At 40.7% G+C, this 25,438-nt stretch overlaps 1 protein-coding gene across 1 annotated transcript in view; it reads right to left on the bottom strand.

Moving 5' to 3' along the window:
• Positions 1 to 25,438, bottom strand: part of LOC126235494 (uncharacterized) — a 284,326-nt gene that overhangs the window by 80,505 nt on the left and 178,383 nt on the right. The window contains exons 15-17 of the mRNA XM_049944213.1: positions 19,015 to 19,175; positions 18,341 to 18,564; positions 321 to 1,204 (exon numbers count right to left, since the gene is read on the bottom strand). Coding sequence (XP_049800170.1) covers positions 321 to 1,204; positions 18,341 to 18,564; positions 19,015 to 19,175 — 1,269 coding nt within the window. The remainder of the gene's footprint in view (positions 1 to 320; positions 1,205 to 18,340; positions 18,565 to 19,014; positions 19,176 to 25,438) is intronic.

Genomic DNA, 25,438 nt, shown 5'->3' with positions numbered 1-25,438 from the left:
GGGTTCACCACAGCCTCTTGTATATTTGGACTTAATATGATTTTCAACCCCCCACCCCTCCATCCTCCCTCCACTCCTCCATCCTCAAATTGCTTTTGCCAGGAGTAAGCCACCTACTTCAAAAGTGATTATCTTAATTCACACAATACTGACAAATGAAATCATCCTGCAACAGGTAGAAAATCTGCACAAAGCACCACCAGTACAATGCATGCAGTTAAAGTAAATTTTCAAACCACCACCACCACCACCACCACCACACTTTAGCAAAGCCTCAAATATACAGATAAATCTCTCTAATTACATAATGCAGAACTTACCTCAACCTTTGATATCTCTTCAAGAAACAAAGAAGTTGATGTTCATCGTTCATTTCATTTTGAAAATCATCATGGTTCATGAGAACATTGACACACATAAACATTTCATAATTATAGTAATTGATTTTGTAATACAGTTTCTGTAAACATGTCCGCACTCTCTCCTTTAAGGTTATCTTTTCAATTATCTCCTTTCCCTTTTTTAGAATAGGTTCTTCTGAATTCTTTACACTGAATCCTCTGCTACCGTCTGGATTTACTGTTACCTCTACTTGGGGTTTCCAAGATAAAATAAGAGTTTCCAGATACAAAGTCAGGTAATCTTCCACGTCCAAATGGAAGTCATTACAAAATTCTTCAACCAACTGTGTAGAAAATGAGTCAACAGATATTAGTGCTCTGAACATATGTTGAGACCCTGAACTGTAATGTTTGTAAGCTTCCTTGTATGGTATTTTAAACTTCACTAATGTCTTTATCCACTTACAGCCTATAAGAGTCTGATAAAATTTTGTCATTATGTCACTGCATTCAACTATTTCAGCAAATGCTACAGCTAATTCTGCCAACGCACCTAGTCTTACACAGTCATGAGCAAAGGTTTTTGAAGCATCCGTCAGTTCCTGTACAGAGTTTTCATTATTAATACATAAAAGTGCAACACCCATTGTGCGATCCAACTTTCGAAATTTCAAAATTCTATGTAATAATGTCCTTGCAGCCAAAATTATGTTTGCTTCAACATCAAAGAGTTCGTTTTTTCTACACTGTAGCACTTTGTAATAGATGTTCAGCAACACTTTCAACATGGTTACTTCACACAAGTCCTCTCTCAAGCATTTGTAGTAATTTCTAAACACACAACTCGCTTCTGCATCCATTTCCTGCAAGAAAAAAGAAACCAGCAAATCCTGAATGTAGTGAAAATGTTCCGAACTCTTCACTATCACAAAACAAATAATACTAAATATAAAACATATTACAACTTGAGGAACAAATGGAAATCTGAGAATATAACAAATGCCTGTAGCATATGGTTCACTTATAATTGATTACACACTGCTGATTTAAAACGTGATTAAAACACTAAATATGTGAACCTACTTTTCCCCCCCAGACTCGCAAAAGGCATACTGTTCTATGACTCTAGTCTCGCAATAGATAAGTGAAAAAAAAAAGAAAAAAATTGTCATGAAGCTTTAGTAAAAATCATTCTACAAAAACCAATACAAGTCTCCAAATGACATTCCATGCCTTTAATATGAGAGTAAACTAGCTCAATTTGTACGAACAGCCATGACACACCGTAAGGTGGCTTGTGAAGTATGAAAGTAGGTGCATTTACATAAGAAATTTTATAATTTTTTAGCACAGGAACTATGTTGTGTGTATCCCTCTACAAATCTCGCTGATTTACTTTCAGTAATCTTGCAGCTGGAATTGAAAATGAACAGCACTCAACTAATGTGATGACATTTTTGTACTCTATTCAATTACTTGCTGAGCCAATACTGCATGGCCATACAGGCCGCTGGGATGTTGCGACAGATGTTCTAGTCTCAAATCTTCACAGTGTCAACTGTCCAAAATAATTTAGTACAAATATCTTAGCAGAATGTTGGATACCAATTGACTGGCCATGAAAGAGCACCCTCTCACGAATCAGTATCATCCAGGGCTGCAAAAACATAATAGTGTTCTCCACCATTGTTTCAAAATTTTTCTTGCCATGCCCTGAAAGGAGAAATATCCTCCCCACCCTCACACAGTGATATACCACCACCCAATCACCTTATGCAACACCTTCGTCCAACCTTATTCCATCCCTGCTCCCAAACCTGTGTCCTATAACATATATCTACATCTACACTCAGAAAACCACAGTGAAGGGCATGATAGAGGGTATGCCCCATTGTACCAGTTATTAGGGTTTCTTACCATACCATTTATGCACAAAGTGTGGGAAGAATAATTGTGTAAATACCTCTGTGTGTGTTGTAATTAATCTACTCTTGTCTTCAGTATCCCTAGGTGGCTGATACATAGGGGGTTGTAGAATATTCCAAGAGTCATCATTTAAAGTCAGTTCTTGAAATTTTGTAAGTAGGGTTTCTTGGGACAGTTTGCATCTATCTTCAAGAGACTGCCAGTTCAGTTTCTTCAGCATTTCTGTGACACTCTCCCACAAGTGACACAAACCTGTGACAATTCATGCTGTCCTCCTCTGGATATATTCAATATTCTCTATTAGTCCTATCTGACATGGGTTCCACACACTTGAGAAATATTCCTGATGGGATCATGCCAGTGATTTGTAAGCAGTCTCCTTTGTAGACTGGTTGTATTCCCCCAGTACTCTCGCAACAAACTGAAGTCTCCCACCTGCTTTACTGATTACTGAGCCTCTATGATTATTCCATTTTGTATCCCCCAAGGAGTGTTATAACCAGATATCTGTAGCAGCCTACAGTGACTCGCTGATATTATAGCCATAGGATACTATGTCTTTTCATTTTGTAAAGTGTAAAATTTTACATTTCTGAATATTTAAAGCAAGTTGCCAATCTCTGCACCTCTCTCAAATCTTATCGAGATATGACTGAATATTAATGCAGCTTCTTTCAGACAATTCTTCATTATAGATAAATGAATCATCTGCAAAAAGCTTGAGGTTGCTACTAATAATGTCCACCCATCATTAACATACAACATGAGCAGCAAGGGCAGAACAACACACTTCCTTGGGGCATACCCGAGGTTACTTCTGCGTCTGATGATGGCTCTCCATCCGAGGTCACATGCTGCGTCCTCCCAACTAAAAAATCCTCAATCAAATTACAAATTTTGCTTGATATCCCATATGATAATACTTTTGGCAATAAGCATGGATGAGGAACTGAGTCAAATACTTTTCAGAAACTGAGAAATACTGGATCTACGCGACTGCCTTGATTTAAAGCTTTCAGTATGTCATGTGAGAAAAGTGGGAGTTGGGTGTTGTGCGATCGATGTTTTCAGAATCTGTCCTGGCTATCATGGAACAGGTCATTATGTTTGAGATACCTCACTATGTTTGCAGTCAGAATATGTTTTAAGATTCTACAACTAATCGACATCAAGGATGCTGGGTGGTAGTTTTGTGGATCGCTTCTATTACCCTTCTTATAAATGAGTGTTTTGTTATGGGTTTAGGGCGCAAAACTGCTACGGTCATTAGCGCCCGGTCTGTGACTCAGGAAATCTAAAAAACGAAACTGGAAACCAGCAGCAATGGGAACAAAACTCAAAAAATTGGAGAAACTAAGAACAGAAGGAAAGCTTTAAAAAACCACTATAGACGGGGGTTGGTTGTCCCCAAAAAGAGCTTCAAATGACTGACATCATCTCACTGGCACTAATAAACTCAAGAACGCGATCGGCTAAAATGGAAGATATATCAGGCGACGGCTGTAGACGGGCGTGTAACGGAGTAAAATAGGGGCACGCAAGTAAAAGGTGTCTTACCGTCCACAGCTGAGAGCAGTGGGGACAGAGTGGGGAAGGATCGCCACTTAAAAGATGGCGATGGCTAAAAAGACAGTGCCCTATCCAGAGTCTAGTTAAAATTACCTCCTCCCGACGACGCATTCGGGAAGAAGAGGTCCAAGCACAGGGAAGAGTTTTCACGTCCCGCAATTTATTATTGGAAGTGTCGACCAATGTGCGTGCCATAAAAAAGCAACACGACGACATAAAACACTCCATAGATCGGCAAAAGGAATCGTGCGAATAGTCGGCCGAAGAAGAGAGACTGCTGCCTTGGCCACTATATCGGTCGCCTCATTTCCACAGATACCAATGTGTCCTGAGAGCCAGAGGAACGCCACAGAGATGCCCCCCAAGTGGAGCAAGTGGAGGCAGTCCTGAATCCGGAGAACCAGAGGGTGGACAGGGTAGAGAGCTTGGAGACTGAGGAGAGAGCTGAGAGAATCTGAACAGATAACATACTGTATCCGCTGATGGCGACGGATGTATTGGACAGCCTGGAGAACAGTGTAAAGCTCCGCAGTATAAACCAAACACTGGTCGGGAAGCCGAAATCGATTTGGGGTGTCGTCAACAATATAGGCACTCCCAACACCTAACGATGCTTTTGAGCCATCAGTGTAAATAAATGTGGCATCCTTCATTAGTGCGCATAGAGCAGCAAATGCCCGACGATAAACAAGTAAAGGGGTACCATCCTCGGGAAATTGACAAAAGTCACGGAGCAGGCAGGTCCGGGGACGAAGCCAAGGCGGTGCTGTACCCCAAGTTGTCAAGAAAGTTTTAGGAAAGTGTAAGGAAAGAGAATGGAGCAGTTGAAGGAAGTGGACTCCCGGTGGTAGTAGGGAGGAAGGGCAGCCTGCATACCCTAAATCCAAGGAGGCGTCGAAAAATAAATGTCATGAGCCGGATTTGCAGGCATGGAAGACAGATGGCTAGCATAATGACTCAGGACAGCTCTCCGATTGGACAGCAGAGGTTCAGCAGTCTCAGCATAAAGGCTTTCCACAGTGCTGGTGTAAAAAGCTCCAGACACTAAACGTAATCCACGGTGGTGGATAGAGTCGAGACGACGAAGAATAGACGGCCGAGCAGAGGAGTAAACTACGCTTCCATAGTCCAATTTTGATCGCATTAAGGCACGATAGAGGCAGACGAGGACCACTCTGTCCGCTCCCCATGAGGTACCATTCAGGAAACAGAGAGTGTTGAGGGATCGCAGACAGCGAGCCGAAAGATAGGAAATGTGGGAGGACCAGCACAGTTTTCTGTCAAACATAAGACCCAAGAATTTAGCGACGTCCGAAAACAGAAGGTGGACAGGTCCTAAATGTAAGGAAGGTGGAAGAAACTCCGTACGACGCCAAAAATTAACACAAACAGTCTTACTGGGAGAAAAGCGGAAGCCGGTTTCAATGCTCCAAGAGTGGAGGCGATCGAGATATCCTTGAAGACGTCGTTTAAGAAGGCTGGTCCGTTGAGAGCTGTAGTAGATCGCAAAATCGTCCACAAAGAGGGAGCCCGAGACATCAGGAAGGAGACAATCCATAATTGTATTTATGGCAATGGCAAACAGTAGAACACTTAGCACGGAGCCCTGTGGTACCCCGTTTTCTTGGGAGAAAGTACAGGAGAGAGTAGTGTTCACCCGCACTCTAAATGTGCGCTCTGCCATAAATTCGCGAAGAAAAAGGGGCAGCCGACCTCGAAAGCCCCAAGAGAACAGTGTGCGGAGGATGCCTGTCCTACAACAGGTATCGTAGGCTCTCTCCAGTTCAAAAAAATATTGCTACCGTTTGGTGTTTCCGGAGAAAATTGTTATGATATACGTGGAGAGGGCAACAAGATGGTCAACTGCAGAACGATGCTTTCAGAAACCGCATTGGTCAGGTGTTAAAAGACTGTGGGACTCCAGCCACCAGGATAAACGGCAATTCACCATACGCTCCAAAACCTTACATACACTACTCGTGAGAGAAATGGGGCGATAGCTAGAGGGGAGATGTTTGTCCTTTCCCGGTTTCGGAACAGGAACGACGATAGCTTCCCGCCACCGTCTGGGAAAAGTACTGTCCTTCCAAATTCGATTATAAAGGCCAAGGAGGTAACGCAGACTATGGTACGGTAAATGCAGCAACATTTGGATGTGGATACCATCCGGTCCTGGGGCGAAATAGCGAGAAGAAGAGAGTACATGTTGGAGTTCCCGCATGGAGAAACACTGTTGTAGCTTCTGTGATTTTGAGAGGAGAAGGCAAGAGGTTGCATTTCCGCAGCGCGTTTCTTCGGAAGAAACACTGGCGGGTAATTTGAAGAGCTCGAAATCTCAGTAAAGTGTTGACCCAATGAGTTAGAAATTGTGCCGGGGACCACTAACGTATCATGCGCGACAGTGAGCCCAGAGACCGGGGAGAACCTAGGCACGCCAGATAACCGTCGAATCCGACTCCAAACTTCCGAGGAGGGAGTGAAGTTGTTAAATGAGCTAGTAAAGAATTTCCAGCTTGCCTTCTTGCTATCGCAGATGATGCGACGGCATCACGCACGGAACTGATTACAGCGGATACAGTTGGCCAAAGTAGGATGGTGGCGGAAAACACGAAGAGCACGTTGACGCTCACGTATTGCGTCACAGCATGCCTCGTTCCACCAAAGAACTGGGGGGTGCTGGGGCAATGCGGAGGTGCATGGTATTGAACGTTCCGCAGCTGTAAGAATAACATCCGCAATATGTGTGACCTCACTGTCGACGCTAGGAAAGTGACGGTCATCGAATGTCACTTGAGACGAAAAAAGTGTCCAATCGGCTTGGGCAAACTTCCAGCATCGCGGGCGCATATACGGCAGTTGAGGCTGCAGTCTAAGGACACATGGAAAGTGGTCACTCGAGTGTGTATCATCAAGGGCGAACCATTCGAAGCGCCAAGCTAGCGGAACAGTACCAACCGAAAGGTCCAAATGAGAGAAATTTGTCGTGGAGGCAGACAAAAATGTAGGGACCCCAGTGTTGAGTCAAACTAGATCTGCTTGGTGGAAGACGTCTAGCAATAGTGAGCCACGTGGACAAAGATGTGGAGATCCCCAAAGCGGGTGGTGGGCATTGAAGTCCCCAACCAGCAAATAGGGGGGTGGAAGCTGACCAAGAAGATGAAGGAGATCAGCTCGTGCCATTGGTGTGGACGATGGAATGTATACAGTACAAAGAGAAAAGTTATATCCCGAAAGGGAAAGACGGACAGCGACAGCTTGGAAGGAAGTGTTTAAGGGGATTGGGTGATAATGGAGAGTATCATGGAGAAAGCAAGAGGTTGCACTTCCGCTGCGCGTTTCTTCGGGAGAAATGCTGGGATGCTGGGATCACAAATTTAGCATTGGAGGGCAGCGTGGAGGGTAAAAATCGTAGAGGGAGACCAAGAGATCAATACACTAAGCAGATTCAGAAGGATGTAGGTTGCAGTAGGTACTGGGAGATGAAGCTTGCACAGGATAGAGTAGCATGGAGAGCTGCATCAAACCAGTCTCTGAACTGAAGACCACAACAACAACATCATGGAGAAGAATCATGAGTCCTCCATGTGCTGGAGTGCCTTCAACAGAGGAGAGATCAAATCGGACGGACTGAAAATGGGGGAGAACAAAGCGGTCATGGGGACGCAGCTTTGTTTCCTGAAGACAGAAGATGACCGGCGAGTAGGATCGTAAGAGGATCGACAATTCATCCCTATTGGCTCGAAGGCCGCGGATATTCCAGTGTATAATGGACATAGGGTGAATAGAAAATGGAGGAATGTGACCAAGGTTGCCGTCAACTCAGCGACTGCTCAGAGCTTGTGACTGACAGCATGGAATGGCAGTCAGCCGAAGGCAGAAGATCCTGATCCATAGGTTGTTCAGGAGCAGCTCCTGCCACCAGCGATCGGCCGGTTGATCGGCCACCAGCAGTGCGCCTCGGCAACACAGAAGACGGCCGAGGGCGATTACCGCCAGGTGGTGCTGTACATGAGACAAGCCTTGGTGGAGAAGGAGATGAACTGGGTTTCTTACTAGCCTTCTTGAGAACATGATGTTTAGATGAAGGAGGAACCGATGGTTGTGAAGTTGGGGTACGTAAAAAATCTTCACGAGTATGCTCTTTTTTCGAAGTCTTGGTGTCTGACTTTTGGGCTCGAGATATAGCAGAACCCGATGAAGGGTGAGCCATAGAGTGGGCAGGCAAAATTGGTGAGGTTGAACGGGCGATCTTTGCGCTGGCCGATCTGACGACCGTGGCACTAAAGGTAAGGTCACAAGTCTGCGTGGCCGCCTCCTTTGTTGGCCGAGGAAAGGCAAGGGCAGTGCTGTATTTTCCTGTCTGAGGCACGGTGCGCTGTAGACTGGTGAGTAATTTTTGAGCAGCAAAGGTCGACACCTTTTCCTTCACTCTGATTTCCTGAATGAGCTTTTCGAGTTTAAAAATGGGGCTATCTCGAGAGGAAGCAGCGTGGTCACCCATACAGTTGATGCAATGAGGGGATGGAGGTGGACAAGCACCCTCATGGGCATCCTTGCCACACAACACATTTGACCGGATTGGAACAGGACTGGCTGGTGTTATTGAACCGGTGACACCGATAGCAACGCGTAGGGTTTGGGATGTAAGGGTGAACGGAAATTATCTCATAGCCTGCTTTGATATTCGATGGGAGTTGAACTTTGTCAAATGTCAAGAAGACAGTACGGGTTGGAATGATGTTCGTGTCAACCCTTTTCATGACGCTATGAACTGCCGTTACGCCCTGGTCAGACAGGTAGTGTTGAATTTCCTCGTCGGACAATCCGTCGAGGGAGCGAGTATAAACGACCCCACGTATTGAATTTAAAGTACGGTGCGGTTCCGCCCAGACAGGGAAGGTGTGTAGCAGTGAAGTATGCAGCAATTTTTGTGCCTGGAGGGCACTGACTGTTTGTAACAACAAGGTGCCATTTCGTAATCTGGAACAAGACTTTACAGGACCCACAATTGCGTCGACACCTTTCTGAATAATGAAAGGGTTGACCGTGGAGAAGTCGTGACCTTCGTCAGATGGAGAAACAACAAGGAACTGTGGTAACGATGAAGGACTGTCTGTGGCTGAGACTCATTGAACTTACGCTTGTGAGCTGACATAGTAGAAGATGAGGAAACCATTGCGAAAGTATCCCCCATGATTACCGACGTCTCCGATGGTGTGCTCCTTCCTTGTGGGGGCCCTATCTGAGGGCACTCCCGCCTTAGGTGATTGTTCACATCTCCCGACAAACGGACGGAGGGACCAATCGGCACTTTCGGAAGGTATCAGCTCGGGTAATCACCCCTCCCTGGGCCTGGCCGTTACCAGGGGGTACGTACGTGTCCTACCTGTCTACCCGGGGCGGGGAATTACGCGTTACCCCATCACCGGCTACGCATGGAAATGCGTGGGTCGGCCTTCAGACACGCACAGGGAGGAAAAAAGAGAAAGGGAAAGGAAAGAAGAGAGGTCTCAAACGCCACAGCGGAGAAAAGGGCAAAGAGAAGAGGTAAGGAAAAGAGAAGGACAGAGGAAGGACAAAGACTTGCAAGCGGAGAAAGCAAAGAATTTGTTACAGTTGCGTGCGCCCGTCTCCGGACGTAGGCACAAAACATACTCCCAGAGGGGAGAAAGGGAAGGAAAGGGGCGGAGGTGAGGTGGGGGGGGGGGGGCGAAGATTGGAAAAGGAAGGTATGCAGCCCGGAAAGGAGGGAGGGAGGGAGGGCCACACTAGCTCGGGGTCCTGTGCTCGCTACGCACATATCCACAAAAGAGTTGTGGACCCCCTGGGGGGGGGGGGGGGGCTGAAAGATATGTTGATGGTATAAGGAGTTGGTGCATTTGTCGCAGTAGACAAGAAACTCAAATCCAATGGGACAGAAATTTAAACTGCTTGTGAAACTATCTGGGAAAGCCTTGGTATTAAGGGTGGGCATGAACTTACAACTTGATTCTTAAAAGTTCACCAGTACATAATATCTCCAAACATACAGTCACCAATGAGGGAGACTCTAATCATCAATCAACTGGGAAAACTACTGTTTTTTTTTTCTTTTTTCTCAAGTGGTGGAGGTGACAAGATGTCTTGCGAAACACTACTAAATGCATTATCTGAGAACTACCTAGAACATTGTTCAGAGCCCCAATCATGACGGAAATATACTGGATCTAATCTCAAACATTTAGCTCTGGCAAGGAACATATAGAAGAACTGTGACTCAGGTTTAGAAAAACGGCTGACCACAAACCTTATCAAGGGCAATGTGTGAAGCCTTCACCAACAATTATGGCAGATTATTATAGTAAGATTTCTTACAAAAGCCAAAGAAATTCTGGTCTTATGTAAAGGCTGTTAATGGCATCAAAATTAGTGTTCAGTTCCTCACAGACAAGGCAGGGACTGAAATTTAGGCTAGTAAAGCAAAAGCAAACACGCTGATCCCTGTTCTCCAGTTTTCATTTAGAAATGAAAATCAAGGGGTACTGCTTGTTCTTAATTCAGCAAAGATGAACAACACAGATGTTAGTTTCAGTGGTGCTGAGAAATAGCTAAAATCACTAAAACTGAACACAGCTCCAACGACCAATGGATCCCTATATCAGATTCTGTAATAAATTCGTGGCTGAATTCGTCTCCTTTTAACTATAATCTATCGAAGATCCCTGCAACAAAATACTGCACACTGTAGTTGGGAAAAAGGACAGACCAAACCCGTTTACAAGAACGGAAGCAGAATTGATCCACAAAACTACTGTCCTTTATCCTTGACAGCTATTTGTTGTAAAATCTTAGAACATAAACGGAGCTAAAACATAATTAGGTATATCAAACAGCTTTATCTCCTGCACACCAAACAGTATAGATTCTGAAAACATCCATCATTAGAAACTCAACTCACTCTTTTCCCACGTAGCCTCCTGAAAGGCACTGATCAAGGCAGTCACACAGATGCAGTATTTGTTAATTTCCCCAAAAAGCATTTTGCTCAGTACCACATCTATGTTACACAACATAAGGGCTTTTTTTTTTTTTTTTTTTTTTTTTTTTTTTTTTTTTTTTTTTTTTTTGGGGGGGGGGGGGTGCACTATGCTAGCTTTGATGGAGTGTCATCAACAGATGTAAAAGTAACTTCGGGTGTGCTGGGATCTTTGCTGTTCAAGTTGTATAATAATGACCTTCTGAACAATATTAATAATAACCTCCAACTTTTTGTAGATGATGCAGTTATCTAATTTTAATGCCAGGATTGGAAATCGAACAGAAGGGTATGAAAAGGTTATGGGTAAATTTGGAGAGGATATGGAGGCCAACAGGAACGGGAAACAACTCTTGGATTTCTGTGCCAGTATGGGCTTAGTAATCACAAACTCCTTTTTTAAACATAAGAACATTCACCGGTATACTTGGGAAGGCAGGGGAACCACATCTGCCATTGACTATATAATAACAGATCAGGAATTCAGGAAGGCTGTGAGGGACACACGTGTATTCAGGGGATTCTTTGACGACACTGATCATTACTTAATCTGCAGTGAAATTGGGATTGTGAGGCCGAAAGTGCAGGAGGTCAGGTCCATATGTAGGAGGATAAGAGTGGAGAAACTTCAGGATAAGGAAATCAGGCACAAGTACATAACAGTGATCTCAGAAAAGTACCAGTTAGTTGAATGTAGTCAATTACAGTCATTGGGAAAGGAATGGACAAGGTACAGGGACACAGTACTAGAAGTGGTTAAAGAATGTCTTGGAACAGTATTGTGTAAAAGTAGGATGAAGCAAACAGCTTGGTGGAATGACACAGTCAAGGCAGCCTGTAAAAGGAAAAAGAAGGCGTATCAAAAATGGCTACATACTAGAACTCAGGTAGACAGAGAAAGTTATGTTGAAGAAAGAAACAAAGCCAAACAGATAATTGCAGCATCCAAGAGGAAATCTTGGGAAGACTCTGGAAACAGGTTGGAGACTATGGGTCAAGCTGCTGGAAAACCATTCTGGAGTGTAATTAGCAGTATTTGAAAGGGAGGTAAGAAGGAAATGACAAGTATTTTGGACAGGTCAGGAAAACTGCTGGTAAGTCCTGTGGATGCCTTGGGCAGATGGAGGGAATATTTTGAAGAGTTGCTCAATGTAGGTGAAAATACGATCAGTAATGTTTCAAATTTCGAGGTTGAATGGGATAGGAATGATGATGGAAGTAGGATCACATTTGAGGAAGTAGAGAAAATGGTCAATAGATTGTAGTGCAATAAAGCAGCTGGGGTGGATGAAATTAAATCGGAACTCATCAAATACAGTGGAATGTCAGGTCTTAAATGGCTACACAGGATAATTGAAATGGCCTGGGAGTCGGGACAGGTTCCATCAGACTGGACAAAAGCAGTAATCATACCAATCTTTAAATATGGAAACAGAAAAGATTGTAACAACTACAGAGGTATCTCTTTAATCAGCGTTGTGGGTAAAATCTTCTCAGGTATTGTTGAAAGGAAAGTGCGAGTATTAGTTGAGGACCAATTGGATGAAAATCAGTGTGGGTTTAGGCCTCTTAGAGGTTGTCAGGACCAGATCTTTAGCTTATGGCAAATAACGGAGAAGTGTTATGAGTGGAACAGGGAATTGTATCTATGCTTTATAGATCTAGAAAAGGCATATGACCGGGTTCTTAGGAGGAAGTTATTGTCTGTTCTACGAGATTATGGAATAGGAGGCAAACTTTTGCAAGCAATTAAAGGTCGTTACATGGATAGTCAGGCAGCAGTTAGAGTTGACGGTAAATTGAGTTCATGGTTCAGAGTAGTTTCAGGAGTAAGACAAGGCTGCAACCTGTCTCCACTGTTGTTCATATTATTTATGGATCATATGTTGAAAACAATAGACTGGCTGGGTGAGATTAAGATATGTGAACACAAAATAAGCAGTCTTGCATATGCGGATGACTTAGTTGTGATGGCAGATTCGATTGAAAGTTTGCAAAGTAATATTTCAGAGCTAGATCAGAAATGTCAGGACTATGGTATGAAGATTAGCATCTCCAAAACGAAAGTAATGTCAGTGGGAAAGAAATATAAACGGATTGAGTGCCAAATATGAGGAACAAAGTTAGAACAGGTGGACGGTTTCAAGTACTTAGGATGCATATTCTCACAGGATGGCAACATAGTGAAAGAACTGGAATCGAGGTGTAGCAAAGCTAATGCAGTGAGTGCTCGGCTACGATCTACTCTCTTCTGCAAGAAGGAAGTCAGTACCAAGACTAAGTTGTCTGTGCACCGTTCAATCTTTCGACCAACTTTGTTGTATGGGAGCGAAAGCTGGGTGGATTCAGGTTACCTTATCAACAAGGTTGAGGTTATGGATATGAAAGTAGCTAGGATGATTGCAGGTACTAGTAGATGGGAACAATGGCAGGGGGGGTGTCCACAATGAGGAAATCAAAGAAAAACTGGGAATGAACTCTATAGATGTAGCAGTCAGGGCGAACAGGCTTAGATGGGGGGGTCATGTCACACGCATGGGAGAAGCAAGGTTACCCAAGAGACTCATGGGTTCAGCAGTAGAGGGTAGGAGGAGTCGGGGCAGACCAAGGAGAAGGTACCTGGATTCGGTTAAGAATGATTTTGAAGTAATAGGTTTAACATCAGAAGAGGCACCAATGTTAGCACTGAATAGGGGATCATGGAGGAATTTTATAAGGGGGCTATGCTCCAGACTGAACGCTGAAAGGCATAATCAGTCTTAAACGATGATGATGATGCAGTTATCTATAATGAAGTATTGTTCGAAATAAAGCTGGACAAATATTTAACCTGGTCTTGGTAAGTTTTCAATGTGATGCAAGGATTGGCTAATTGCTTCATATGTTCAGCACTGTAAAACTGTGTATTTTTCTTTTCTTTTTTTTTTTTTTTTTGGTCATAATTTATCTATGAGAATAAAATAAATGATACACAGCTGGGATTGGTCAAGTCTTACAAATACCTAGGTGCCTCGATTTGTAATGATATGAAACTGAACGATCAAACAGTCTGCTATAGGTAAAGCAAGTAACAGACTGTTTTTCACTGGTAGAATAATAGGTAAATGTGATCAGTCTACAAATAAAACTACCATATATCCTAAACAATTGACAGCATGAAAGTTTTTGTCTATCAGTAACCTTACATGTTGCCAGATAACACAAGAATAAAAATGTATTTTTCAAATTTAGGGGTGGGTATATATTATTATGAATCCTACAAAATTGCTCAACTGTGTGGGACCCATACACAGAGGTCTACAGGGGATATTAAAGGACACAAAGAAGGGCAGCACGAATGATCATCGGCTTCCTCAACCCACAGGAGAGTGTCATGAAGAATTGAACTGGCAGATGCTTGATGGCAGGTGTAAATTCTCTCTTGGAAACCTATTCAGAAAATTTCAGGAACGAAGTCATGAATCTAAAAATATAATATACACTCTACGTATCACAGCCATGGGAATTGCAAGACAGGAGTACACTAATTACAGCACATACACAGGAATTTAAGTAATTATTCTCCCTGGGATCCCCATGCGAATGGAATAGAAAAAAATTCCTAATGAGACATCTGCGATTCACATCACAGTGGTTTGCAGAGTATAGATGTAACTCCCCCCATGAACCATGGACCTTGCCGTTGGTGGGGAGGCTTGCGTGCCTCAGCAATACAGATGGCCGTACCGTAGGTGCAACCACAACGGAGGAGTATCTGTTGAGAGGCCAGACAAACATGTGGTTCCTGAAGAGGGGCAGCAGCTTTTCAGTAGTTGCAGGGGCAACAGTCTGGATGATTGACTGATCTGGCCTTGTAACATTAACCAAAACGGCCTTGCTGTGCTGGTACTGCGAACGGCTGAAAGCAAGGGGAAACTACAGCCGTAATTTTTCCCGAGGACATGCAGCTTTACTGTATGATTAAATGATGATGGCGTCCTCTTGGGTAAAATATTCCGGAGGTAAAATAGTCCCCCATTCGGATGTCCGGGCGGGGACTACTCAAGAGGACGTCGTTATCAGGAGAAAGAAAACTGGCGTTCTACGGATCGGAGCGTGGAATGTCAGATCCCTTAATCGGGCAGATAGGTTAGAAAATTTAAAAAGAGAAATGGATAGGATGAAGTTAGATATAGTGGGAATTAGTGAAGTTCGGTGGAACAAGACTTTTGGTCAGGTGATTACAGGGTTATAAATACAAAATCAAATAGGGGTAATGCAGGAGTAGGTTTAATAATGAATAAAAAAATAGGAGTGCGGGTTAGCTACTACAAACAGCATAGTGAACGCATTATTGTGGCCAAGATAGACACAAAGCCCATGCCTACTACAGTAGTACAAGTTTATATGCCAACTAGCTCTGCAGATGATGAAGAAATAGATGAAATGTATGACGAGATAAAAGAAATTATTCAGGTAGTGAAGGGAGACGAAAATTTAATAGTCATGGGTGACTGGAATTCGTCAGTAGGAAAAGGGAGAGAAGGAAACATAGTAGGTGAATATGGATTGGGGGGAAGGAATGAAAGAGGAAGCCGCCTTGTAGAATTTTGCACAGAGCATAACTTAATCATAGCTAACACTTGGTTCAAGAATCATAAAAGAAGGTTGTATACCTGGAAGAATCCTGGAGATACTAAAAGGTATCAGATAGATTATATAATGGTAAGACAGAGATTTAGGAACCAGGTTTTAAATTGTAAGACATTTCCTGGGGCAGATGTGGATTCTGACCACAATCTATTGGTTATGAACTACAGATTGAAACTGAAGAAACTGCAAAAAGGTGGGAATTTAAGGAGATGGGACCTGGATAAACTGAAAGAACCAGAGGTTGTAGAGAGTTTCAGGGAGAGCATAAGGGAACAATTGACAGGAATGGGGGAAAGAAATACAGTAGAAGAAGAATGGGTAGCTCTGAGGGATGAAGTAGTGAAGGCAGCAGACGATCAAGTAGGTAAAAAGACGAAGGCTAATAGAAATCCTTGGGTAACAGAAGAAATATTGAATTTAATTGATGAAAGGAGAAAATATAAAATTGCAGTAAATGAAGCAGGCAAAAAGGAATACAAACGTCTCAAAAATGACATCGACAGGAAGTGCAAAATGGCTAAGCAGGGATGGCTAGAGGACAAATGTAAGGATGTAGAGGCTTGTCTCACTAGGGGGTAAGATAGATACTGCCTACAGGAAAAGTAAAGAGACCTTTGGAGAGAAGAGAACCACTTGTATGAATATCAAGAGCTCAGATGGCAACCCAGTTCTAAGCAAAGAAGGGAAGGCAGAAAGGTGGAAGGAGTATATAGAGGGTTTATACAAGGGCGATGTACTTGAGGACAATATTATGGAAATGGAAGAGGATGTAGATGAAGATGAAATGGGAGATAAGATACTGCGTGAAGAGTTTGACAGAGCACTGAAGGACCTGAGTCGAAACAAGGCCCCGGGAGTAGACAACATTCCATTAGAACTACTGATGGCCTCGGGAGAGCCAGTCATGACAAAACTCTACCATCTGGTGAGCACGATGTATGAGACAGGCGAAATACCCTCAGACTTCAAGAAGAATATAATAATTCCAATCCCAAAGAAAGCAGGTGTTGACAGATGTGAAAATTACCGAACTATCAGTTTAATAAGTCACAGCTGCAAAATACTAATGCGAATTCTTTACAGACGAATGGAAAAACTGGTAGAAGTGGACCTCGGGGAAGATCAGTTTGGATTCCGTAGAAATGTTGGAACACGTGAGGCAATACTAACCTTACGACTTATCTTAGAAGAAAGATTAAGAAAAGGCAAACCTACGTTTCTAGCATTTGTAGACTTAGAGAAAGCTTTTGACAATGTTGACTGGAATACTCTCTTTCAAATTCTGAAGGTGGCAGGGGTAAAATACAGGGAGCGAAAGGCTATTTACAATTTGTACAGAAACCAGATGGCAGTTATAAGAGTCGAGGGGCATGAAAGGGAAGCAGTGGTTGGGAAAGGAGTGAGACAGGGTTGTAGCCTCTCCCCGATGTTATTCAATCTGTATATGGAGCAAGCAGTAAAGGAAACAAAAGAAAAATTCGGAGTAGGTATTAAAATTCATGGAGAAGAAGTCAAAACTTTGAGGTTCGCCGATGACATTGTAATTCTGTCAGAGACAGCAAAGGACTTGGAAGAGCAGTTGAACGGAATGGACAGTGTCTTGAAAGGAGGATATAAGATGAACATCAACAAAAGCAAAACGAGGATAATGGAATGTAGTCGAATTAAGTCGGGTGATGCTGAGGGAATTAGATTAGGAAATGAGACACTTAAAGTAGTAAAGGAGTTTTGCTATTTAGGGAGTAAAATAACTGATGATGGTCGAAGTAGAGAGGATATAAAATGTAGACTGGCAATGGCAAGGAAAGAGTTTCTCAAGAAGAGAAATTTGTTAACATCGAGTATAGTTTTAAGTGTCAGGAAGTCGTTTCTGAAAGTATTTGTATGGAGTGTAGCCATGTATGGAAGTGAAACATGGACGATAACTAGTTTGGACAAGAAGAGAATAGAAGCTTTCGAAATGTGGTGCTACAGAAGAATGCTGAAGATACGGTGGGTAGATCACGTAACTAATGAGGAGGTATTGAATAGGATTGGGGAGAAGAGAAGTTTGTGGCACAACTTGACTAGAAGAAGGGATCGGTTATTAGGACATGTTTTGAGGCATCAAGGGATCACAAATTTAGCATTGGAGGGCACCGTGGAGGGTAAAAATCGTAGAGGGAGACCAAGAGATGAATACACTAAGCAGATTCCGAAGGATGTAGGTTGCAGTAGGTACTGGGAGATGATGAAGCTTGCACAGGATAGAGTAGCATGGAGAGCTGCATCAAACCAGTCTCAGGACTGAAGACCACAACAACAACAATAACAGATGTAACTGTAGAAATGTATTCAAATCATCTTAAGATTACTTTCTAATGAGTCAAACTGTTTTTGACACAATTCATGTGACCATAAGCTGGAAAGATGCAATAAAAGAACTCAAAAACTGTTTTATCTGCAGATGATACAAGTATAGCTATTGCACATTCAGGTGACGAGTTGAATAATGTTCAAACCGTGCTCTGTAGAGAACTCGCTCCTGTTTTGCAACTAATAGGCTGACTTTGGCTTGTAATTTGCAGAATCTGTAGTACGAAATCAATACAGTCAAAAGTTTATTCAAATGATATGAGATGTACAAAAGATACAGTTGACAGTCATTCCACATTTGAAAAAAGTATATGCTGAAGCAGGAAGAATTTTTGCTCTGGTTCTTTTAGCTTTCTACTTTTTTACTATTTTTTTCTTTATTGACAGTGTGAGGGTTTTTGTCTATTGGTAACCTTACATGTTGCCAGATAACACAAGAACAAAAATGTATGTATCAAATTGATAGGGTACACATTATTATGAATATTTGTGGAACAGTTACCTGAAGATTTGCTTTCTTGCAAATAAGAAACATTTCTGCAATCAGTTTATGTAGCGCCCCATGTTGACTGAAGAGTGGCCTGTCCATGTATATAGTTTCTAACAAGCCATTATTAAGTTCACTGCAACCTATTGAATTTCTTGTATCTGTTGTTACAGCAATGTCATTATTGTTACACATCAATCCCGACCACTGAAATTCATCTAACCATTTATTCAACTCATCTGAAAAGAAAAAGAAAAATGCCTTAAACTGTAGATAATGACTTTATCTTGGACCTACAAGAATTTTATATGTGACAATAAATTTTATCTGCAAACGCATTTAATGTTATATGCCTTAAAATTATATCTCATAATAAGCAGTCCCAACAATAAACATAAACATATCACAGGAGGTAAATAGAAAACTGTGAGAATGACAAGCCCACAATTACTTTGAAGGATGCAAAGCACAATGAAGACTTTTGAAGTTGTCAAAGATGAATATTCCTCCAAGTCTCACTAACATCTCAATTCTAAGGCAAGAATACATCGAACTAGATGTGCTACGATTCATGAATGAAACAAAATTTCAGTTTTAAGTAGTCTATGTACAGCATTTCTACACAGCTATTTGTTTGTTCATGCATCAAATAAATAATTGCTATTCTGGGCAAATAAAAGGACACTAACCTGAAGGACAAAAGCAACAGGCATTGCTGGTTAACCTTTCAACCAAGTAAAAGTCATCTTCATCTTTCTCATGCCTTTTCTCAGATACTATTAAAGTATCTGTAACACACATTAATTCCTCTGAAGTTGAGGTCAAGTAAAAAGGCCTCCCAGCAACACATCTTCAACAACAAAAAACAATAGCTTGTATTTACACTACTAAATTACTTTCAGTAACATACATTAACTACCTATAAAACAACGGCAAGTCAAGGTGTATTTCTCATTTTATTAGAACATTATTACTGTGCAAAATAATAATATGGGCAGAATACAATATCCTTGTCCCTAAAATTAAAAGTGCAAACAGTTTCATTTTACAAAACATATCTGTACTCTCTACAATTAATGATGCAGAGAAGTCGTTGATAAACTGAAGAGGCTATTGAAGCTAAAGTGCTACCATACAATGAAGGCTTTCACGACTGGATGTTTCAGCTGCCGAGAATTCTTCCAGGTTGTATGGCCGTGGTTCCTTGGACCACGGCCTTACAACCCAGAAGAATTCTCGGCAGTTAAGTGTTACACCACAAAACTAATGCCCAGGGTTCTCTCAGCAATGTTTACATACATATGTCATAAAGAACTAACAAAGGCACCAATAAACTGAAGCTGTGATATATCTGTGGGTTGTTAAACCAACAAAAAAGAGTAAAACATGGAAATAAGGGTTTTCAGAACAATCTACTGGTCACGGTAACAAGAAGTAGCAATGCAACAAGGACCCATATGAACCATTATTGTTGTTGTTGTTGTTATTATTATTATTATTATTTCTTTACTTTCTCAGACTTTTTAGAAGTCTGGTTAAGAATGGAGTGACGCGGACCTTTATCAAGCGTCACTTCCTTTTTGCTGTACGGTACATGTTATATTGCATTTAGGAACTTTCGGGTAATTGAACATGTATCAATAATTACGGATTTCTGTAGTTGTATATATGTGTTTGGATGTAGCTGTATTGCATTGATGTACTGGTGGATATTGTGTGGTATGACTCCTGTAGTTGATACTATAATTGGTATGATGTCAACTTTATCCTGATGCCACATGTCTTTGACTTCCTCAGCCAGTTGGATGTATTTTTCAATTTTTTCTCCTGTTTTCTTTTGTATATTTGTTGTATTGGGTATGGATATTTCGATTAGTTGTGTTAATTTCTTCTTTTTATTGGTGAGTATGATGTCAGGTTTGTTATGTGGCGTTGTTTTATCTGTTATAATGGTTCTGTTCCAGTATAATTTGTATTCATCATTCTCCAGTACATTTTGTGGTGCATACTTGTATGTAGGAACTTGTTGTTTTAAAAGTTTATGTTGTAAGGCAAGCTGTTGATGTATTATTTTTGCGACATTGTCATGTCTTCTGGGGTATTCTGTATTTGCTAGTATTGTACATCCGCTTGTGATGTGATCTACTGTTTCTATTTGTTGTTTACAAAGTCTGCATTTATCTGTTGTGGTATTGGGATCTTTAATAATATGCTTGCTGTAATACCTGGTGTTTATTGTTTGATCCTGTTTTGCAATCATGAATCCTTCTGTCTCACTGTATATATTGCCTTTTCTTAGCCATGTGTTGGATGCGTCTTGATCGATGTGTGGCTGTGTTAGATGATACGGGTGCTTGCCATGAAGTGTTTTCTTTTTCCAATTTACTTTCTTCGTATCTGTTGATGTTATGTGGTCTAAAGGGTTGTAGAGGTGGTTATGAAATTGTAGTGGTGTAGCCGATGTAGTTATATGAGTGATTGCTTTGTGTATTTTGCTAGTTTCTGCTCGTTCTATAAAGAATTTTCTTAAATTGTCTACCTGTCCATAATGTAGGTTTTTTATATCGATAAATCCCCTTCCTCCTTCCTTTCTGCTTAATGTGAATCTTTCTGTTGCTGAATGTATGTGATGTATTCTATATTTATGGCATTGTGATCGTGTAAGTGTATTGAGTGCTTCTAGGTCTGTGTTACTCCATTTCACTACTCCAAATGAGTAGGTCAATATTGGTATGGCATAAGTATTTATAGCTTTGGTCTTGTTTCTTGCTGTCAATTCTGTTTTCAGTATTTTTGTTAGTCTTTGTCTATATTTTTCTTTTAGTTCTTCTTTAATATTTGTATTATCTATTCCTATTTTTTGTCTGTATCCTAGATATTTATAGGCATCCGTTTTTTCCATCGCTTCTATGCAGTCGCTGTGGTTATCCAATATGTAATCTTCTTGTTTAGTGTGTTTTCCCTTGACTATGCTATTTTTCTTACATTTGTCTGTTCCAAAAGCCATACTTCTATCATTGCTGAATACTTCTGTTATCTTTAGTAATTGGTTGAGTTGTTGATTTGTTGCTGCCAGTAGTTTTAGATCATCCATGTATAGCAAATGTGTGATTTTGTGTGGGTATGTTCCAGTAATATTGTATCCATAATTTGTATTATTTAGCATGTTGGATAGTGGGTTCAGAGCAAGGCAGAACCAGAAAGGACTTAATGAGTCTCCTTGGTATATTCCACGCTTAATCTGTATTGGCTGTGATGTGATATTATTTGAATTTGTTTGGATATTAAGTGTGGTTTTCCAATTTTTCATTACTATGTTTAGGAACTGTATCAATTTAGGATCTATTTTGTATATTTCCAATATTTGTAGTAACCATGAGTGGGGTACACTATCAAAAGCTTTTTGGTAATCAATGTATGCGTAGTGTAGCGACCTTTGTTTAGTTTTAGCTTGATATGTCACCTCTGCATCTATTATCAGTTGCTCTTTACATCCTCGTGCTCCTTTGCAACAGCCTTTTTGTTCTTCATTTATAATTTTGTTCTGTGTTGTATGTGTCATTAATTTCTGTTTAATGACTGAAGTTAATATTTTGTATATTGTTGGTAGGCATGTTATGGGGCGATATTTAGCTGGGTTCGCTGTGTCTGCTTGATCTTTAGGTTTCAGATAAGTTATTCCATGTGTAAGTGTATCAGGGAATGTGTATGGGTCTGCAATGTAACTGTTAAATAATTTAGTTAGATGTGAATGTGTTGAGGTGAACTTCTTTAACCAGAAATTTGCTATTTTATCATTTCCAGGGGCTTTCCAATTGTGAGTAGAATTAATTGCTTGGGTGACTTCATGTTGCAAAATTATCACTTCAGGCATTTGTGGTATCATCTTGTATGTGTCTGTTTCTGTTTGTATCCACCGTGCATGCCTGTTATGTTGTACCGGGTTTGACCATATGTTGCTCCAGAAGTGTTCCATGTCTGTTATGTTTGGTGGATTGTTTATTTTAATGTGTGTGTTATCTATTGTCTGGTAAAATTTCTTTTGGTTTGTGTTGAATGTTTGGTTTTGTTTCCTTCTATTTTCACTTTTTTTGTATCTTCTGAGTCGTTTGGCTAATGCTTGTAATTTCTGCTTCTTTTCGTCTAATTGCTCTGTCGCTTCTTGTTGTGAGATTTTACCTAACCTTTTTCGTTTTTTTTCCGAGATTTCATTTCTTATAAATTGTGTTAGCTGTCCGATGTCTTTTCTCAGTTTTTCTATTCTGATCTGTAGCCTGTGTTGCCATGCTGGTTTTGTGGGTTTCTTCTGTGTGTTGGTTGGTTCTGATCTCTGTCTAGTGTGTATATTTAGTGTAGTGAGTGCTCCTATATAAACCAGTAGTTGTAACTCTTCCATAGTTGTGTTTTCATTTATTTTGTTGTGTATGATTGTGTTGATAGTTTTTATTGTTGTTTCGACTTGTGGGTTATTTGGTGGTCTATGCAAGAATGGTCTAATGTCTGTATTTGTGTCTTTGTATTCTATATATGTTAGCTGAAATTATTATTATTATTATTATTATTATTATTATTATTATTATTATTATTAACATTATTTCTTTCTTTCTTCTCTCAGACGTTATGTCTGGTCAAAAATGGAAAGTGACGCGGACCTTGATCAAGCGTGACTTCCTTTTAACTGAACGGTATATGTTATATTGCATTTAGGAACTTTCGGGTAATTTAACATGGATTTCTGTAGATGTATATATAAGTTTGGATGTAGCTGTATTGCATTGATGTACTGGTGGATATTGTGTGGTATGACTCCTGTAGTTGATAGTATAATTGGTATAATGTCAACTTTATCCTGATGCCACATGTCCTTGACTTCCTCAGCCAGTTGGATGTATTTTTCAATTTTTTCTCCTGTTTTCTTTTGCATATTTGTTGTATTGGGTATGGATATTTCGATTATTTGTGTTAATTTCTTCTTTTTATTGGTGAGTATGATGTCAGGTTTGTTATGTGGTGTTGTTTTATCTGTTATAATGGTTCTGTTCCAGTATAATTTGTATTCATCATTCTCCAGTACATTTTGTGGTGCATACTTGTATGTGGGAACATGTTGTTTTATAAGTTTATGTTGTAAGGCAAGCTGTTGATGTATTATTTTTGCTACATTGTCATGTCTTCTGGGGTATTCTCTATTTGCTAGTATTGTACATTCGCTTGTTATGTGATCTACTGTTTCTATTTGTTGTTTGCAAAGTCTGCATTTATCTGTTGTGGTATTGGGATCTTTAATAATATGCTTGCTGCAATATCTCGTGTTTATTGTTTGATCCTGTATTGCAATCATGAATCCTTCTGTCTCACTGTATATATTGCCTTTTCTTAGCCATGTGTTGGATGCGTCTTGATCGATGCGTGGCTGTATTAGGTGATACAGGTGCTTGCCATGTAGAGTTTTCTTTTTCAAATTTACTTTCTTCGTATCTGTTGATGTTATGTGATCTAAAGGGTTGTAGAAGTGGTTATGAAATTGCAGTGGTGTAGCCGATGTATTTATATGAGTGATTGCTTTGTGTATTTTGCTAGTTTCTGCTCGTTCTAGAAAGAATTTTCTTAAATTGTCCACCTGTCCATAATGTAGGTTCTTTATGTCGATAAATCCCCTTCCTCCTTCCTTTCTGCTTAATGTGAATATTTCTGTTGCTGAATGTATGTGATGTATTCTATATTTGTGGCATTGTGATATTCCATTTCACTACTCCAAATGAGTAGGTCAATCAATATTGGTATAGCGTAAGTATTTATAGCTTTTGTCTTGTTTCTTGCTGTCAATTCTGTTTTCAGTATTTTTGTTAGTCTTTGTCTATATTTTTCTTTTAGTTCTTCTTTTTATTATTATTATTATTATTATTATTATTATTATTATGGAGAAAAACAATATAAGAAGGAAATTTGAGAAAATAGTCAAGTGGTGATAGAACAGATACTTAGAATACTCTTCAGTTTCACTGGAGGTAAGAACAAAAAAATACCTAACAGGAGACATTGTAATATAAACTAAACAATCTATTACAGGGACAAACAAAAACAATGGAAATACCACAAACACGACACGTTACGTTACGTTACCACCCTTAACTCTGTGCAGGGAACCCAATGGCATTCAAAATGGCTTCCAGTCATCTTGGAATGGATAAATACAGGCTCTGTACAGTTTTCAAGCAAATCTTACATCATTCTTCCTGCAAAATACTGGCATGCTCAGGTGATGGCAATTGAGGTGGATAGCAAGCAGGCACCCTTCTTTCCAAAGCAGAGATGTGACAACTCATGCTCACACTCTCAAAACCAGTGCTGGATGTTGTGAGCTGTGCAAATAGGGCCATGTGGTCTTTGACGGTAGCATCACCACTGCGGAACAAACACTGTACCATGGGATGGACTTGATCAGTCAAAATAGTCACATATTCATTAATAGTAATATGGCCATGCACAGCAACCAAACTCCCGCCATGTTTCATTCTTGGGACATTAACTCTGCCAGAAGCTGGAAACAGTGTGAAACAAGTTTAATCTGACCAAACGACTTTCTTTCATTGTTCCATAGTCCAGTTTTATGGTTTCACATTCAAGTTCTCCTGTTATGGGCATTTGCATTACTGATGTGTCGTTTTGGAATTTTACCTCACCCCGTAATTTCCTGCTTCTGGAGCTCCCTTCATTTTCTGGTGCTGACAGGGTCTGTGAGTTCAGCAGTGACTTTTGCAGCTGTCGGCCTGTTACTTTTTTCTTTAATGATCATCTGTCACAGTCACTCAACATACACTTTCATCCACATTGTGACTTGGCAGATATTTTTCTGCTTTCCTTGTAAGCAGTATAAATCTTTGATACAGTGTCTCTTGAAACATCAAACACTTTGGCTATCTTGGCTATGGAAGTACCCATCATATTAATAGCAACAATTTGCTGACACTGAAATTCACGTAGCCCTGACATAATGCACTCACAATAATAAAAAACATGGTTCTGAACATGACGTGTTGAGAACACTGTATAGGTCCAATTTGTGGTCAAATGGAACAGTGCACCCTGCAGGCTTGGCTAGCATCTGGATTT

This window comes from Schistocerca nitens, chromosome 2 (assembly GCF_023898315.1).
Source record: "Schistocerca nitens isolate TAMUIC-IGC-003100 chromosome 2, iqSchNite1.1, whole genome shotgun sequence".
Lineage (NCBI taxonomy): Eukaryota > Metazoa > Arthropoda > Insecta > Orthoptera > Acrididae > Schistocerca > Schistocerca nitens.
The sequence above is the reverse complement of the archived record's forward strand: the minus strand, read 5'-3'. Positions and strand labels throughout refer to the sequence as shown.